The 18,951-nt window shown below is 54.0% G+C and overlaps 5 protein-coding genes across 5 annotated transcripts; 3 read left to right on the plus strand and 2 right to left on the minus strand.

The window, feature by feature from the left end:
- Positions 1-360: 360 nt before the first annotated feature.
- J4E85_010695 (uncharacterized protein) lies at positions 361-1,206 on the plus strand (the record flags this gene model as incomplete). Its single annotated transcript, XM_051474901.1, has 1 exon — positions 361-1,206. The coding sequence occupies one exon, from the start codon at positions 361-363 to the stop codon at positions 1,204-1,206; it is 846 nt and encodes a 281-aa protein (XP_051321343.1).
- Positions 1,207-4,905: 3,699 nt separating this feature from the next.
- On the plus strand, positions 4,906-5,753 carry J4E85_010696 (uncharacterized protein; the record flags this gene model as incomplete). The annotated part of the gene is made up of 3 exons (XM_051474902.1): positions 4,906-4,962; positions 5,144-5,557; positions 5,637-5,753. The coding sequence occupies 3 exons, from the start codon at positions 4,906-4,908 to the stop codon at positions 5,751-5,753; spliced, it is 588 nt and encodes a 195-aa protein (XP_051321344.1).
- A 1,143-nt stretch (positions 5,754-6,896) lies between these two features.
- On the minus strand, positions 6,897-8,039 carry J4E85_010697 (uncharacterized protein; the record flags this gene model as incomplete). Its single annotated transcript, XM_051474903.1, has 1 exon — positions 6,897-8,039. One exon carries the CDS (start codon positions 8,037-8,039, stop codon positions 6,897-6,899), a length of 1,143 nt encoding a protein of 380 aa, XP_051321345.1.
- Positions 8,040-11,429: 3,390 nt separating this feature from the next.
- On the plus strand, positions 11,430-11,912 carry J4E85_010698 (uncharacterized protein; the record flags this gene model as incomplete). Its single annotated transcript, XM_051474904.1, has 1 exon — positions 11,430-11,912. The coding sequence occupies one exon, from the start codon at positions 11,430-11,432 to the stop codon at positions 11,910-11,912; it is 483 nt and encodes a 160-aa protein (XP_051321346.1).
- Positions 11,913-16,073: 4,161 nt separating this feature from the next.
- On the minus strand, positions 16,074-18,406 carry J4E85_010699 (uncharacterized protein; the record flags this gene model as incomplete). Its single annotated transcript, XM_051474905.1, has 2 exons — positions 16,074-18,019; positions 18,070-18,406. The coding sequence occupies 2 exons, from the start codon at positions 18,404-18,406 to the stop codon at positions 16,074-16,076; spliced, it is 2,283 nt and encodes a 760-aa protein (XP_051321347.1).
- Between the last annotated feature and the right edge of the window lie 545 nt (positions 18,407-18,951).

Below are 18,951 nucleotides of genomic sequence, written 5' to 3' on the forward strand. Positions count from 1 at the left end.
GCGCGGGCTGCGCCGGTGTGTCGGCAATACACCCGGGAGCATTCCACATTCCAGTCTGCATGCAGACGAAGGCAGCTGTCAACACCGCTGTCACTTGCGAGCTACCGTCCGCAAACTACTCAGCTCATCAATTCAGTACGACGAAACTCGACAAACTTGCAGTCAGGAGTAGCAGCATCGACAGCGCTACAAGATGGACCCTCGAAACCACTTCCCGATTACAAGCCACCAACCACCGGCTTCCTGTCATATCTGCCCCAGAAAGCTGTTCCATACGGCGAGCTGATGAGGTTGGACAAACCAGCGGGTACATACTACCTCTTCTTCCCTTGCATGTTCAGCACACTCCTCGCTGCAACCATGGCCACACCTCTCGCCGCACCATCCGCAGTCATCAGCACAACAGCCCTCTTCTTCACAGGAGCTCTCGTAATGAGAGGCGCCGGATGCACGATCAACGACCTTTGGGACCGCAACCTCGATCCACACGTCGAACGCACGCGACTACGTCCCATAGCTAGACGAGCAATCACACCCCAGCAGGCTATTGTCTTCCTCGGAGGACAGCTCACGACCGGTCTGGCCGTTCTTCTATCACTCCCATTCGAATGCTTCTGGTACGCGACACCGTCACTTGTTCTCGTTACGCTCTACCCTTTGGCAAAACGAGTAACATACTATCCTCAATTCGTCCTCGGGCTTACGTTCTCTTGGGGTGCGATGATGGGCTTCCCTGCGCTGGGTGTCGACTTGTTGGCGAATCAAGCAGCGCTCACTGCGGCAGCTTGTCTTTACGCTAGTAACGTTGCGTGGACCGTTCTGTACGACATGATATACGCGCACATGGATATCAAAGATGATGTCAAAGCGGGTATCAAGAGTATTGCTCTCAAGCATGAGAAAGAGACCAAGATGGTGTTGTCGGGTTTGGCCGTTGTTCAGCTTGGCTTATTATCAGCTACCGGAGTCGCAGCCGGCTTAGGGCCGGTTTATTTCGCCGGCTCAGTCGGAGGAGCTGCAGTCACCCTAGGGACGATGATCCGACGAGTGAAGCTGAAGGAAGTCAAGAACTGTTGGTGGTGGTTCGTGAATGGTGCATGGTTTACTGGCGGTGCGATCAGTCTGGGTCTGGCTGGAGAGTATGTCGCGCACCTTCTCGGTTGGTATGGTGATGTCGAAGAAGGGAAGAGGACTATTGCGACTTGAGACTGCGTTGTCCTTGGTGCAACTTAATGTGGTCTGTCGTTCAAAGGATCGATTCGGGCGCACCCAAAAGTTTACGTGTATTGACGAAGTTGTACAGATTACATGCATTGTTACTAGCTACGACGCCATGATACAAGACTGATGACTTGGAAAAGCGTCTCGATACTCTTCTAATATCTTGCAAACATCGCTCCTGATCATTGTTGTTTTGTACTTGATGCGCAGGAGTTTGCCATCGCGTGATACTGCGCAATGGCTATTCTGAATTCGTTCCGATGTTGGTGTTGTAGGAGCCAGCTGTAGTAACCTGATTCGTTGCAGCTGTCGATTCTGAAAGAGAAGGTGTAGCCGAGGGAATATCATTCGTCGGGAGCTCATACACTGATGCAATGGCTGTGGAGAGTATCTGGCTTGCTATCGGGCTATTGGAGTCTTGAAGTCCGGCTTCGAGCTCATACGCTAATAGGACAATCAGCGCCCACGTACAATAACTGGAAGAACTACCAATGATATGTACGTACATTCGGTATGGCGGCTTCTGAGTCGTCGGTATAGAACGAATCCGAGTGAGTCTCGATAGTGTAGACCGAACAGTGCAACGGCGACGCTAAATATTCCAGCGACACCGAATAGGATCTGGAGTGCAACACTGGTAGGGCCTTCGCTGGTACCCGACATCTTAGATGGAATCGAAGTGTGGATCAGCTAGGATCTGATTGGTCGATTGATCACTGCGTCGCGCCTGGAGGTTTACGAGGAGGGGTGGGCAGTAAAACACGGACTGACAAGCAGTAAAAGGAAGTAACTGTCCGTAACAATAACGTTATGATTAGAACCATATATGCGAGAGAGAGTCGTGAGATACTTGAACCCTTTGATGGTCCTATTGGCTTGAAGATGGAAGTCTCACCGCCAAAGATTTTGCAAGCCACCTGTATGGACCTTGAACTTTTGTTTGGTTCGCGCGAATGATGAGAGCCTATGTCAAGCATATCCATACGGTAGGCCCCCACCCGCTGCGAGAGAACACAGGCTCAGTAGTTTTCGAAACTTGAGCCTGCGGCGTAAGAAAGCCCTGCCACCTTCTTCTCTCTTGCGCTCTCAGCCTTCCATACCCTAGCAATGCAGCTTTGAGGAGCTCACAGCAGACACCGATCGTGCTGTGAGGCACGGCGCATGAGTGCAACAAGCCTTTCTCACGAGGTCGACAAGACATTAATGACTACAGCACTGTTCAGAGACAAATTCTATGGGTACCCATGAACGAATTGGCATACATTAGCTTCCCCTTGTACTTACAGGGAGGAACGGCTGAGGCCGGTCACTTCACACCTGGGCAGCGACGGAATGACGGTGGCGGCTGTGCAATGTCAGCAAGCGGACTCAGCCCCCAGTACGAGATTCCCTAAAAACGGTCACGTGTTAATACGGTCTAGCTGCTTTAATTTAATGTCTTGGAAAACGAATTATCGTAGCGTGCAACAATAAGGTAGAAGATCGGCGAGATGCGCAGAAAAGTCGTTGGGCTACTTGAGCTTTCCGAGGTCTCCAGGAAAAGTCTGCTGTGTACAAGATCAAAGTCTATAGCCATTTTTATGTTACAACCCTTCTTCATCTCCTAATAAATTATTAAGGGAATTAAAACAGTCAAGTAATCGCTGATCTTTGAACCCATTCTCATGACATGAGGCCGATTACTTGGCAACGCGACTAGATGCTCATTTAACACCCGTCAGACATCATCTTTTATCATGATCGTTTCCACTTTATAGATGAGACCTAGCCAACGCGGCATATCAGTCGATACTCATTGACTCCCTGCATGAACGTATTTCACAGTCGTAATCTTGCCGTATGTTGCAACTCCGTCCCCTCTTTGTACTCTTTCGTCTAGTCGTCACGCCCCGCCATCGTACGTACTTCGTTTGTTGGCGATTCGTAGTAGAGTGGTAAAGCTAGCATTGGTTGCAATTCGAAGACAGCCTCATTACGGACGATTCCGCTCGAGGCCGTTCCGGCCTGGGCTTCAATGGTAACTTCGGGGCCTGCAAGATTCAGTCATGTCCTAAAGCTATAGAAACATCGCATGTTAACGTACTACGTCGCGAGCATGCCAAAAGAACCCCTCTACATGCGCAGAAACAAACTGAATCTCTGACATGGAAACCAGCGATCGTTGCGATGACAGCGGCGATGCCAAAGATGACTATAAGGGCGGGTTGAGTGGATTCGGACATGCCGCGGATATGAAGGGTGAAAAGTTGGTAGAATTGATGGAGGGAGGCTGTTCACCCCCCAATCGCTGCTCAGGGCGATCAAAGTTAGCGGTGTCGTGATCCATACATAAGCTGATAGCAGTAGCTTTATACAATAGCGAGGTGTTAAAGCGATAAACTTATCTGACAGCATGAAGGCGTCAACCCGCAGCTGCTGCAAAAGATACCTCGATCACACAAGGTGCAAGGTTGTTGAAGGAATGAGAGTGCATTGTAGGATGCGCCTGAAGTGTGGCACAATGTCAGCCAATCCATGAACTGAAATAGAGGCAGTGTCGTTCGCCTCATCCGATGTATACCTTATCCGGGGTGCTTGGTCATGCACGCCTAGCGCTGAGCGTTCTCGAGGCATGCAGAATGTCTCGGAGCTTTGTCCATAGAACACTCAGAATGCAGAGCATGTACAGAACTGTCTGTGTTCGACTAGTATTCAGAATCAAGTGCAAGAGTATACATATCCAATCCAAATCCTATCCAGCTTTGCAACTCTTGATACTCTTAGCAAGCGCCATAAGACTGTCACCTTCTCCACTCTAGCGATTCAACACGCAATAGACGTGTTAGACTTCGGCTTTGTGATACACGACTGTAGGATTCGAGATTCGTTGTAGCCTCAAGAAATTGATAGATTGGAATGAAGCAGAGGATGGGGTTATGAACTGTCTGCGTCGTAAGTGAAGCGGATGGGACAAGCGCTGGGCAAACCAATCCCAGAGATCAAAACGCCGTTAATTAGAATAGCCACGGAGGAGTGAGGCGAAAACTGCACAAGAACGCATGCATCTATGAAGCAACGGAAGAAAGACTTATAAGTGGAAAAATGCCGTGCCCGATATGAGGCAATACACAAGGCAGCTATACAAGACTCTGTCCGAAGATCTACAGTAAATGGTGGATGAAAAATGAAGCTGCTTCTGGCATGCTGATAAGATCAGGAAAGACAGGGCCAGCACAATGCATGGGGCGGCGAAGGAAGCACTGGTTCAGTCCATAGGTGACGTTCTGTCACGGGCTTAGCAGACTGAGAGATGCAGACTTGACAGTGCTGGCTAAGATGCGCTTAAAACATGGTGAGACAATCTGTAATTCGCTTCAGAAGACGGCGATACTGTACAAGGCATTAGGTAAAAGATATCTGTCCACTGCGTATGCGATAAAGAGTTGTGTAAAGTACTTGTCTGGAGGTACGAGTGTTGAAGAAGCGTCGCGATCTCCAGTCCCTGCCAAGCTCGGGGTTCTGCCGCCTGGGCCCGCCCAGTGACAGCATAGCTCCCCAACTTCCACCTCCAGCTGCGCGCAACATCCCCGCAAGCTTCCGCTACATTTTCCTCTTCCTCGCGAAGCCGCCTTCACTTGCTTCATATATCTTTGAGCTACCATCCGGCGGAGTTTGCGCGCATAACGACACGACTGCGCCACTGCAATGGCTTCGCGACTGGTGCTGGTCCTAGGCGACCTCTTCATACCAGACCGAGCTTCAGTATGTCACCACAGCGAATCTTCACGATGCTAGACCTCACAAACTTACAGGCTACATAGGATATACCAGCAAAGGTACGCTTTACCCCACCTCTATCACATTCACCATCCGTCACCACCCACTACAACCGCACCCCGTCTCACATAGACCCACACGCGCATGCGCTTACACGACGATATAGTTCAAGAAACTCCTCGCACCCGGAAAGATCGGCCAGATCCTCTGTCTAGGAAACATAACCGACCGCGAAACGTACGAGTTCCTGCGCGCCATTGCACCCGACCTACAGATCGTCAAAGGCGACTTCGACGTGGAAGCGCCTAATCTCGCCTTATCGAAAGTTGTCACACATGGTAGTCTGCGCATAGGCTTTACACATGGCCATACAATCATACCACCGGGCGACGGCGACAGTCTGCTGATAGCGGCGCGGCAGATGGACGTCGATGTCTTGCTATGGGGCGGCACACACAAGTTCGAGGCGTATGAGATGGAAGGCAAGTTCTTTGTCAACCCGGGGAGTGCGACAGGTGCTATGAGCACGGGGTGGTGGACGGAGGACGAGGATCCCACGCCGAGTTTTGTGTTGATGGATGTGAGTTTACCCAGGTGTTACACAAGGAGCAGCAAGCAGCAGCAGGGTGGAGAGGGATACCAGGCTAACACGAACCCAGGTCCAAGGCGACGTCCTCGTACTCTACGTCTACCAACTACGCAAAGACGGCGAAGGCAACGAAAACGTCGCAGTGGAGAAAGTCTCGTTCCGGAAAAACGGCGGCGGCGCATCATAGACTGAGGGTGTTACAAGCCAGCGGCTGTCGACGGCTCAAGGCCGGATGGGTGCATGAACAGAGCGGGTTGTGCAAACACCTAGCATGCTTTGTGCATGCGTTCACAACGAGGAATAGAAGCTGTACACAACATATACGCAATGACCATGGACCCCTTCCCCTCTCTCTCTAGCAACCAGCGCCGATCCAGTTGGGCGTCGGACTTGCTTCCGCTGTAGCACCGCCTATATACCAAGGATGTCGTGTAATAAACCCCATTCATGTACATGTTATCCGTTATGGCTAGTAGTCACGCTCCATCTTTGCCTGCGCAGATCCCATACATAACGAAAAAAAGAGACCCGCAATCATGCATGATGTCGATGACTTTCAGGCATATTCCGTGTTCCCTATTCCATGCTGTACAACCCCTGAGACTGACAAGCTATGCAAGCAGATGATTGAGCACGCACCCGAACCCCCCGTTTTCTTGCTCACCTGAGACTCATGTCATCATCGTCGTCGTTGCCGCTGCTACTCCGCTTTACCCCACATTTTTGTATTCCCGTGGCATGTCACTTACTGTCCGGTGAGGCTGTTTTAGGGGTTTCGTGTAGCGCTACACGGCGCCTTTTCAAGCTTTGGAGTCTGACACCCGAAGCCCGGGCCTGAATCTTGGGGCTGGATGGTCGTGTTCGGGACGAGTGATGTGCCGGTGAGAGAGGGTTGCCGATGTGATCGTGCCGATGTGATCGTGCTGGTGTGGTGCGGGCATGGCATGACGGTCACCCGAGACCCCACGCAAACCTTGGAAGGGTGCTGTGGAGCTGGTACATGAGACACTGAGACATTATGTTGTAGCGTGATCTGTAGTGTCTCTGTTTGACAGGGTGACTTTCGCGGTATACCTTCGGAGGGTGGTATGGCCTTACACGCCTACCCTGAATGTACAAGAGCTTGTGATCTGATGTGTGTCGATTACTGGTCCTATCTATAGGTAGCCTCATGTATACCATCATGATGCAGTATGTCACCGCACCGAAACTGACCTAGAGACATTCGCTCAACATCCAGTGTATGTTAAGTTTAGGTTAACCATAATGTTGTATTGTAGTCCCGCATCCAACTCCCTTCAACCCAGCATCCCCATCCCCACGCACCAGCTCACCCCTCCCTCTTCTTCAACACCTCCATAACCGCCCTCCCCACCTCCTCAAACAACCCCGGCATACAAGCGATCATACCCCAGTTCCTCTCTCCGGTAATCTTCCTTCCATTCGCAAAATCAATCTGTTCACCCTTGAAATCGCTGATAACGCCGCCCGCTTCCTGGAACAGCAAGTGCCCACCAGCATGATCCCAGATATACGTAAAGCGGTCTTTGGTCTTGGGGATGCGCACCATGACATCCGCAGCTCCGAGGGTAAGAGCAACGTATTTCATTTGCTGAGACCAGAGAATGGTGCCTGGCCATTGCGCACCGAGAGTGGTAGCAACGGCGTTGTGTTCGGGCTGGGAGAGAGAAGTTTTGCCTAGTGTTGCTTCGACAAAGTTTAGTTCCGAGGTTTTCTTTTGAGGAAGCGTGGTCCGGTCTACATGGCGGGGTTCTCCGAGTCCAGCAAAAAGGGAACTGTTCATGGAGCGGATAAAAGTGCCTTGTCCCTTGACAGCGGAGAGTATGACGCCAAAGCCGTCTTTGTCGACTTGGTCCTCATGGATCGCTGTTTGGCCGAGTTCCCCTTGGACAGGGAAAGCGAGGTTGGGACACGCAATGACACCGACTTGCTGTACGCCATCGACTAGCAAACACAGACAAACAGCGTACTGCTGGCCCTGCATAAACGTCGCTGTGCCATCCACGGGGTCCATGACCCATGTTCGGCCTCTTCTGGTGATTTCCCCTTTCCCACCCCTATCGATGAGCTCGAACATCTCTTCTTTACTTTTCGGGAAAGCCAACTCCTCCTTCTGGACAGCGTTTCCGTCCCCCTTCTCGTTCTCGGAGCCACCTGCATGAGTCTCGTCCTTTGCCTGTTGCACGAGCTGCCAGACGCGGTCAGCAAGTGTCTCGTTTTGACGCAATGCATCAGCGCTTTCCTCGCCCAGAAACGCGTCTGTGGGGTACACGGCACGCAGGGCGGATATGAGGAGGGCTTGAGCGGCGAAGTCCGCAATGGTCACGGGACTGTCATCTGCCTTTGTCTCCGCAGACACGTTGTTGGATAGGCTCCGGAGAACGGATTTGGTGAGCAATGACGCCCGGTGTACGGCTTGCAAGGCGAGGCGAAGCTCGGCGGAGTAGGCCATGACGGATATCGGGTGATTTTTGGTCGCGATTGCGTGATGAATGTTGTACTGTAGTTGTCTTATGGTGAAGATTTCGCAGTATTAGTCTAAATGAGGTGATGAAACAGTTTTGGCAAGCTACTAGCAAGCGCATAGTAAGCGAGGCTAATGGAGCGCTCCACGCGCATTGCGTTCGCAGTACCATGGCTACAAACATGAGGCTCGACGATGTCGCCAACGTCGACAGGCCAAAGAGAAGCCTGGAGTCTTCCCCAGGCGGCGCAACACATGCAAGAGTCATTCGTGGCTGAATGTGAACGGCACAAACGACGAGGCTCGAGTCATGCCGCTAGCTCGGTTCCGGCTGATTTGAGAGCACGGAAACCTGGCGGTCCGACCCAAACCTTGATGAAGCAGGTTTGTTCTAGCTCATATCTAGGCGAACTGTACCCCAAGATCGTTGCCGTATTTTAGTTTATAGGCAAGAGCCATCGTCTGTCTTAGAGTTAGACTACAGTTTGGAAATCACGAGTGCGGCGTCGTGCATCACCAGACACATGGAAACTTTGGTAGGTTTGACGGCGCCACTCCGACTCCTCCCGCAAAGGGAGGCCCTTCCAGTACCAGCGACGGGCAACCGCCGGGAAACACACATCGTTGGGAAAAGCCCACTCGCGGTCGACCCGCCAACAAAACGGGCCGATGTCTCGGGAGAGTGCCAAACTCGGGAGATAACCACCAGGTTCAAGCGAGCAACGAGGCGAGGCTGCTCGTTATTGAATCTAGAGTCGGTCGGTGCTCCGTGCCGCGTTCACGATAGATTAATGGCGCCTGTCGTCGAGTTACACAGCGTGTATTCGCCTGCTGCTCGAGAGACGTTGCCTGCTACAAGGTGCAGGTCGCATCTCGCAAGGTCCTTCGAGTGGTCTGGGGTTCTGCATCCCGAAGGTCCCCATAGTGTTGCAGATGTTGGCAATGATGGGGGACAGGTACATGAGACGCACGAATATTGGACAAGCCGCGTCCTGCATCATCTTGCAGCTGGGGCGCGTAAACGATGCACAGCATAGTCATTGGGGAATCGAGTGGTGCTATACTCTAGCATATATGAAGTCTGGATGCCTTCGATGCATTACGTTGTGCTATATCGTTGATCAACGCTGCTGCTACCTGGGCAGTGCATCGTCGATGCATACTTGTTGAGGATTATGTGCAACGCTGTATTGTTTATTGAGGCTGACAGCCGTTTCGAGGGAAAAGCGATGCAGCGCATGGCCCGCTCCCTGGCAATGTCGCCATCTTTCGCAATTACAAAGTGCGTGCGGTTACTGCGGGGAAGGGCATCTTTCACGGGCCACATCTGTTTTTGGGTGCCGCATTGGTCGCGCTGCTGTAATTGCACCCGTGATTGCAGTATCATGAATCGCGCGTCATGGTAAAGGAGGCACACTAGATAAGTTGAATTTCAAGGGACCTCGTTAACCGCGAGGATCTTGCGATAAGGCCAAACCGTTCCTGCAGAAAGCCTGTAAGTATCAAGGAGTTCGCTTGGTGGCTTGTCTAGGGCATGTCGTACAGGAACCTTGGAAAAAGCAGCGTGGGGGCTGTCTCTCTGGCAGGTCATGCAGGCTGCTCGTGTTAGAGCACGTCGGCCAAGTGACTTGCAGCTGGGGGCGGCTTCGTCATTCGTCCGTCTGGACATAGACGCTGTGAAGGCTGCAGCCACTTTGCAGGACGTATGCTTTGGTAGGAGTGCGGTTGCCTGCACCGAGCGTCTTATCTCGCTTGGTGTGAGCTGGAGAAGCTGGAAGAGTGTTGCTCTACACACTGCACAGATTGCGCAAGCCATGAGCAGTTAGACGAACAAGCGAACATGCGTTCCTACTACCGTTTGATACTCATTTCGCCTTCGCCGGCCCCCGATGGGGGCAGCAAGCCATGACCATGAGTCCAGGTCGGTCTGCTCCTGACTTTTTGGGGAAAAGAGGCTTGAGGCGCTCAGCAAGAAGCGAAGCGTCAAGGTCCTCCAGGCGCCTGTCTGGGCAGCGGAATAGGCATAGAGCCGCGCGGAAATTGAAGAGGAGTTGTGTTGAGGAATTGTGAAAGGGCTCAGCAGGCGGCAGTTCTGAGGGTGGTGTGTCGTGCATAGTGTTGAAGATCGCCGCTGCAACCCGCAGCCGTACTCCCGTATGTGGAAGAGAGTGGTTTGCAGGCGCAAGATAACGTCTTGGATCAAGGCTGTTCGTGATTAGGCATGCGGGTGCAAGACGAGACTAGCCAAGACGAGGTGGGTGCGGTTTCTGTCCGTCGCCACGAGGATCAGTATGGTTCCTCAGCACTCCGTGTGGCAGATGGACGGCTTACGGAAGGCGGCTGGCTTAGAGGAAGAATTTGACTTGGTGCAGGGCTGAGGGTGAGACAGAAAGCTAGCGCGTGCAAATAATGGCTCTGGGGAGGCGTGTGTTATCACCGAAGATAGCGAAAAGCGGGCCTAACGCTGGGGCAGGCGATTCGGCTATGGTCGTGGATGGCAGCATGGGATTGGAGAGGGAGTGGGAGAGGGACATGGGAGGGCGCTCATGACTGCTGAAACCGATAACTGGCCCGCCGCCATATGGCTGCAAGAGGAAGCCTCGTACCTAGATTTGCACGTCAGTCATCTGCGCGTCCGGCGCAGGGCCGGGCAGATGACTAGCGAGGGGATTCCGTCATGGAGCGACGTTTTCGCGTCGCGCTGCTATCACGCAACTCGGGCGGAGGTGGAGGGTGGTGTCACCAGATGGCGCGACTATCACTGCTCACTACGCAAGCCGGCTGCTCTTGCCCCCGCGGCCGAAAATTCTACGCTCTGCGGGCTGCAGCATCGAGCAGCTCACAGCGCCATGAGGGCCGTCGTTCGCTGCGGCAGAGCGAATGGCGGCAGCACAGCACCGTGGTGGCCCAAGCAGCGTGCAGAGCGTGCAGCTGGCGAGGGATGGCACTGGACCTGTTCGGCGGAGGCGCTAGGGAGTGCATGGGTGCGTGGTGCAGGTGCAGGTGGTGGTGCTGAGGGGTGCGGGCTTACAGCGCTTCGAACAAATATCAGTATTGTGGAGAGGCGACAGGGGTGCGTCTCCCGTGGACCCTGCAACCCAAGCCTGCTAGGGTGGTCGGTGGTCAGCCGTGAAGTGCCTGAGCGCGACTTAAGTATATGGGGCTCATCCTCCCGCTGCTCCACACGGTCCTGCCGCTCACCAACTTGACTACCTCATGACTCCCACTTGAGACTCTTCATATCCAGTCATAAACAAGTCGTCCCTCCTGAGTCCAGCTACTTCACCTACACCCACCCATCCAACACTCCACCCCGATATCATCTCGTCGGCGGCTATACCATCACCACCACCACCACCTCACCAACACACCACCGCAATGGCTTCCCAGATGGAGTGCTTCAACGACTTCTGCCTGTCCTGCGACCGCCAAATCGCTGAAAACGGCGTCTACTGCTCCCAATCGTGCCGCCTCGTCGACATGGAGCGAGCCGGCAGCACAGCACAAGCACCCTCGCAACTGTCATCATCCGCTTCCTCGTCGTCCTCGTCCACCAACGGCTTCTACCTCGCCCCCGCAATCAACTTCTCCGCATACAAGGGAGCCTCGAGTTCACAAGTGCCACCAGCGAGCCCGTACCACTACTACCCAACCGCAAATGGCAGCTACTTCGCACCACCAACCGCAACGAGGCCCTCCCCACAGCGCAGCCTGACGCCCTCGTCGTCACGATCATCTCTAGCCTCGCAATCTTCCCAGTCCCAGTCCGGCATCTCGCAACAAGCGGCAACCCAACTCACCAGCTACATGCGCTCCTTTGACCAAACACGCGACGTCAAGAGGCGGTACACGCAGTACTAGACTTGCTAAGTCCGCTGCTTTTGGAGTTTGGTTTCACGACAATTACGACACCCGACCAAGACGTCTTGTCTTTCTTTCGGCTTCTCTCTGTTCTCTTGTATTTTGCATCAGTCTCGGACCTTGGGGGATTGAGACTGGCATGGGTCCACGGAGTACACCTGCATATCCACCACCGTTGCGCTGCGTTCTAGTTCTGTACCCTTTCCTTTGTTGTCATACGTGGACGCAGTGTACGATTAAAAGTATTTATATATCCCCTTGGTGTATAGGGGTCTTTGTTACGAGCATCTAGCCCCGGCGTGGGTGGGTGACTGGGGTCACTCTGCACATGCGATTGCATCACGGCCACTGTGGCCAGGACGGTTGGGAATTCCTCTCACTCGGCCGGCGTTGAATGTCGCGCCTGTTTTCCGCTCTAGCTATAGCGTAGTAGTAGCTGTCTCAAATGGACGCAACGGCCATGGGCATAGACTCATGGCGACAAGACACAAACTTTTTGCCTCTGCTCCACTTGTTCTCGGTGATACTCAGATGACAGCCTCGCGCAACCGCCTGTCCAACCCCATCCTGTCTCACTATCGACGCAGATCGCGCCAACCCCTCACCAACACGTGACGGGCACCCTTTGGCACAGTGTTTGGCTCGAGATAAGCACAAGCCTCTCAGACGTGCACAGATGAGACACGGCCGGGCCCAGTGCTGCGTCTCTCGATATTCCCGTGGCGCTTTAGAGTTTGCATGTTGCGCAGTACGTGGTCAGAGTGCGAGGACGAGGCACGGCTGGCCTGTCCACCGGTATGCCTCTGGCAGTGCGACGCTCGCCAGGAAGAATTTTCACAGACTTCAGGCATGATCCAGATGTCAGCCACACTCAACAACGTTCGCAGCAAGTGATCGCTGGTGGCGATAAACACCGAGCAGACACACATGGACGCTGTTGAGAGGTCCACGGGTTCCAGCAGGCAGGAAGCACCCACTTGGTCGCAGCGCCCTTGCCTTGGGTATGGGCAGAGGGCCCTCCAGCACTTCAAACACCAACCTGCATGCCCACGGCCGCGTCCGGGGCGTGCCATTGGCGACGTGCGCTGCAGGTGGGCATGCCTCTGCTTGGCTTCTCCGCATTTCTGTGTGAACGGGCCGTAGCTTGCCATGGGTCTCTACCGGTGACAGGGCTCATCCCGCCAGTCGTTATGCGAGCTGCGCGCAACAAAAAGCAACTCATCCCACGCTTCGTCATGCGGCATTTGCAAAGGTGAGGGGAAGTCACGATGGCGCAACGCGGCCAGCCATGCTCGCGTTGCCTGTTTCGTCATGTCGTCTGTCGTATGTCGCTGTCGTCCAAGTCGAAGCGCGCATTTGTCACGGCAGCGCCCGACTGCCGCCTCATCGAAGAATTTTCCATCTGCTCAAGCAGCGCCTTGACGCTCTCACGGTCCTCTTCCGCCATGCCAGCTCATCCGGCTCCACTTCGCAAGCGAGCCCCAGGATTAGCTGTCAACACTTTGTGCAGCTTTGCACTTTGACGTCCGTCCAGGCCATGGCGAGACGACGGCATCCTGCTACTCCGACCATTAGGTCATCGCTGCGTGTGCGACATGCGACGCACACGGCTCGAACCACATGAACGCAGCCATCTCAGACTCACACCACTCACAGCTCACCTCGCTTACACTTGGGGCATAGTCAACTGTTCCGAGATCCGACGACTTCACAGAATCGATAACCGCCACGGGCCGCGTCAAACATTCCCAAGCACCTGATGCTCAGCCAAAGGACCGATGCTGGTCGATGTGTTGCATCCATACAAAATGCTGGGTTCCCCTTCCGGCTGCGATGGCAGCTAAGGGTGCAGCCGCTACTGTAAAGTTAGGTTCGGGTCTTCAGGCATCCAGCCAAAAACCACGGGTTGGCGAGGCTCGGAGACAACGAACAACTCCCCGACATCCCTTCGGAGTTGCACAATCCCATGTCGAGCCTCCTCAAGACCCCCTGAGTCTAGCCTCGCTACCAGAGTGTGACAAAAAGCAAAAGGCTTAACAAAACATCTATGACTGGTTCTCCTCGCCTACGTGCAGATTGCCCGCGATCTCCGAGGATCGTCGCGGAAAAGCGTGACGACGCACTCAATACGGTCTCTCGCATCCCATGAGACTTCGCCTAGAAGCTATCGAATATATCTTGCTATTGCGCAAGCTCCGGCCAGAGTTGGCAATCGATCCAGACTGTTGTTGTAGTACGCTGATCCTCAATAAACCGGGGAAAACCTAAAGTTTGGCTGAACAACGGGAACCCTTCAAGTCACAGACGCAGGAGCGACCTCCATCTGCACTGCATCTGGACCCTAATCGCGCAATGCAAGGGACCGATCGCTGGCATTCATCGCACGCACCCTGACAATTCCAGAATTGACTCGCAACGAAATGCAGGCACGCACATGTTGCCCCGAAAGGCAGGACGACGGGAATGCGCGTGCAATCTGTCAGTGTCAGGCGTCATCAATATTGTCAAGATCTGGCGGAAACCATATCCAACCTATCATACATTCTCGCTTATCGAGCTATCTCTGATCGGCGCATGTGCCGTTCAGGAACACTCAGATCCTTCACGTCCCTTCGGATCGTGCCAGATTGGGGATTCAATTTCAGTCATTCGGGCCATTATGCTTTCCCAGCAGTTCCTGACCGCGAGGAAAGCGTGGGTACGACGACAACTGACTCGGCATTGGGCTGGCATGAAGCGCACGATGGCGTCATGAGAAAATCCCAAATGGCCGTGAAGCGCACGCCGCGGACCTCGCGCTTGACTCGTACTGTACTGATAAGATCGGGCGGCACGTAGCTCCATCCCCTGCGGGGTTTCTCGGTACGCGCCGACACGCATCAGATCTCGATACGTCAAGGTATCCCTTGTGATATTGGGACAGTAGGTGAGAACCGCGAGCTAGAAGCTTTTGTTTGACACACATGAAGCTGCATTCCCAAGAGCTAATGCGTAGACTGGGTCGCAACGTCTTTCGTTGTTCTCCCTTACTTCCTTGACACGCTGGACGTAACCGTGCGGCTGAAAGTACCGCCTCGACCCACGTGGACGCAAGATCGAAGAGATCGCACGACACCATCACAATGTCGCACAATTCAATGCCTATCGCACATTCACCTGTCAATCATACGCCAATTGATCTGCGCGGGATGTCAAACCAGACCAGGAGCGTGCCGAGCCAGTCAATGCCACGGCACCTGTACCCGCGTCGAATCGTGACTTCTGCATGATGTGTTCGCAAAGTACAGAACAAGTGCCCAATCTCCGACGTGTCTCAACACAATGACGCTGCGGGGCGGACTGGCTGCCATGTGCACAAACGAGCGGTAAGGGACTCCGCCCAATACCAGACCGTCGGGCAGCAGCCGCGGTGGCAACCGGACGCTTGATGATAGTGTCCTGGTGGAGTATGCATTGCCGTTCAACGATGATGCTGCCTCACTTAAAGTCAAATCGCAAGAACCTTGGAAGTAATTTTTGCTGCTAAAGCCGCGTGGGATGGTAAGGCCCGACTCTATGGCGCTAATTGAAGATCCAAAGTGCAAGACATGCAAGTACATGTGCCGACGCAAGCGCTGCAAAAACACTCCGTGGCATGAGACTTTGTAAAGAGTTTTCATGGCCAGCTGGGCCTTCTCGAATGCTATCGTCAGGGGCAAGTCAGAGGTGTCAGAGATGTCAAGGTTTGAGGGCCAGGCCTTGAAATCGGGAAACTTAGACTGGCAGATTGGAGGATACAAAACACATGTTGAACGTTCGAAGCTAACACTGGAAGATTGATTGCTCGAAATTGTAAGTTGTTGAATAATATAAGAGCAGAGCATTGGTGCAGCCCTGGAAACGAAACACACCGGGTCTGATCTGAATCCAACCCTGATATCCATCTGGCCAAAGAAAAAGACGAGATGCAATCGCCGTGCTTCCAACTCCAAAGAAAAACCTCCAGTCGACCATCGGAGGACGAGGCAATGACAGTTGGCAACGCCCCAAAAAAAAGATGAACCCACCCTAGCAAGAAGTAAGAAAAGACCTGGAGAGTATACCAACACCCTCCATATCCAGAACACCAAACAGAATCCCCCAAGAAAGAAGCCGAACAAGCAACACACGTCGCAAGACCCTTCAAACACCCATCAGCTTCTTCCTTTGCCTCTCAGCCCACTCTCTACTCGCGATACGGCCTCTCTCTGCAGCTTCCGCTCGCGCTCGCTTGGCAGCTTCTTCCTTCTCGCGCCTCTCTCGCTCGCGGGCTTCTTTCTCCATGCGGTCGCGGTTGAAGACTTCTCGGCCCTTGACCTTCTGCTGCGCGGCGTCGACGGGCGTGACGATAGCCTTGGGGACGATGACACTGTTGCGGTTTGCTGAGGAAGTCGATGTGGAGCGGGATTGGGATGGCGGTTGCGATAGAGACATGCTGCTGCGCTTGCTAGCTAGCGAGGATGCACGTTGAGCCTGGGGTTGAGGCTGTGGTTGTGGTGCTTGGGGTGGTTGTGGAGGCGCAATGGTAACACCTGGTTGTTGTTGTCTGATGGGAACGGTCACTGGCTTGCGGACTGGTGCTTGTCGTGCTTTGAGAGCAGCCTCTTTCTTTGCTGCCTCCGCTTCTTCCATTCGCTTCAGACGCTCTTCCTTCTTAATCCTTAGCTTCTCAGCGACGGCGGAACCGGGGAGCTCGAAAGTCGCCTTTGTCAGTGCTTTCGTCGACTTTGCATGGGGAGCCATGCTGATGCTAACAGGACGCTGCTTAGGTGCCATGCTGATGCTAACGGGTCGCTGCTTTGGTGCTGGTTGTGCAGGTGCTTCGGCCTCCTTCTTCAACCGCTCCTCCTTTTGTGCCTTGAGCTTCTCGGCGATTCTCTCGCCAGGGAGTTGGAACGCAGGCTTCGTCAAAGGCTTATCGGATTTCGGTGGAGGAGGCATGCTGATAGGTCGTGGTTTGCGAACCACACCCTCTGTCTCTCTCTTCTGACGTTCCTCCTTTTGGGCCTTGAGTTTGGCGACCACATCGTTACTTGAAAGCTGGAAGGTGGCCTTTGTGGGTGCGCGGCCCTTTGGTGGTGCTGCAGGTGTGGGGAAAGACATACTGATCGGCCGGCGTTTCGAGGCAAGGTAATCTACTGTATCCGTGGAATCTACTCTACCATCTTTGTTAGGCGCTGTGCGGACACTGGATGCGCGAGCCATCGAAGACTTCACTGGCTTCATGCTCTTAGGCGCAGCAACACTGGGTGTCCTCGATAGCTTGGTAGCAGGCGCAGGCACTGGCCCTTTTCCGAGCGCCTTCGATCGCATCGTCTGTGTGGTAGCTGCTTTTGGAAACTCTGCCTTCTGGGGCGACATCACTTCATTCGCATGGTTGAAGCTGGTGACTGAGGTCACATTTTCCAGTGCCTCCTCAAGCGCATCAATGGCCCCAAAAGACTCCTCTAGGCGCATTGGCGATTTCGAGGGGCTGCGCGACGCTCGTCGGCTGGACGTATGGCTCCTAAGTGGTGTCATGGCATCTTCGCTGGGCCTCTCGGCTACAAGTGTCTTGGGCTCCGGTTCTGAGCTCACTTCGACTGAGGGTGCAGGGACTTCAGCGTCAGCTTCAAGCACTTGATTCTCAGACGAATCCTCAGTCGCTGTTGCCTCGACGGGTTGCTCCTCGCAATGGGGCTCATCGATCCGTGGCACTGACGTAGTATGCTCTGTCTGTACAGTATCGGCTTTCTCTTGAGGCGCTTCCTCTACCTCCAGTATGGGCTCATCATGCGCTTCCTCTACAGGCTCTACCGTAGCTGGCGCTTCAACCTCCTGTATCGGTTCCTGTGGGTCACTCTCAACCTGCGCTTCTTCTGCGCCTGTTGTTGCATCTTCAGATGATGTCTCCTCGGGGGAATGTGCTTCTGCGGTCGTTTCCACAGTCGAAGGCACCTCCTCTGCAACTGGCGCTGGTTCTGGCTCTTGTGATTGGGCGCTGAGCTTCGCTTGTTTCGCTTCCTCCTCCTGCATAGCCAGTTGTCGGCGTGTCAATCGCGGCGCTGGAGTCACGGGTCGCTCGGTGATTGCGGGGGCTTCTGAGGCTCCTGTACACCATTAGTCCACGGTTGTTGGTCTGGAGCGGCTGCGAACTCACCATCGGAAGCGTCTTTGGAAACATCGTCGCCAGTTGGTTCGTTCGTGGGCGCTTCATCTGCGGCTTGCTCCTCTTCAGGTGCGGCTCCGGTCTGCTCCTCTTCATCCTCCTCAGCCGCTTTGCCCTTCTTTCCCTTTTTCGCCCGGCCTTTGCCCTTCGCCTTCCTTCCTGGAGTCTTTGCGGGCGTCTTCGCGGGTGTTTTCGGGACTAGCTCCTCGTCATCGTGGCGGGTCTGCTTGGGCGACGCATTTGAGGAAATTTGATTCAAGGGTGCACGCTCGGTCGCGTCGGTCGCATCATCGTTGCCCTGTTGGGCGCGGGCGCGTGTGACACGCATCGAGATGTTCAAGGCGTCAGATAATTTGTGTCGTATAATTGTATCGAGCTGTCTATGCGCTGCTAGGATGCATTGATAGCGAACTGGTATCGTGTTGACGCTCGAGTGTTGATGCTGCACGAGAGTGGGCCCGATCATAACAAACATCCCTGCCGAGTAAAGTCCAGCCGTTTTCTCGCGAGCACGTGACGAGCGCATGTTCACCCGCCACGCGACCGAATCGCGGACCCGTGGCACCCCACGATTCAGCAACTCCCGGGTCCGCATCCGTGCGTGTAGAAGTGTCTTTTCGTTCCGTAAATTTATGAGCGGCCATCCATAGACCCCTTATTTGTCAATCGCATCTCCAAATTCCTTCCCAGTCTCTCATTACTATCAGTAACTAATTTTCTTTTCTCTGACGCGTCCTCGTCTCCTGAACACGAACAAGGAATCGCACATTGTCGCAATTGGCATAACGCAGCAACCGTTCGTGTCTATCAAAGCCACTTTCATCCATCGCGCGTCTCCGATCACCGGATGTTTGCAGCCCCGCGGTTGCGTCT

Source organism: Alternaria conjuncta, assembly GCF_024043145.1.
Source record: "Alternaria conjuncta strain BMP 0040 chromosome Unknown scaffold_25, whole genome shotgun sequence".
NCBI classification, from domain to species: Eukaryota; Fungi; Ascomycota; class Dothideomycetes; order Pleosporales; family Pleosporaceae; genus Alternaria; species Alternaria conjuncta.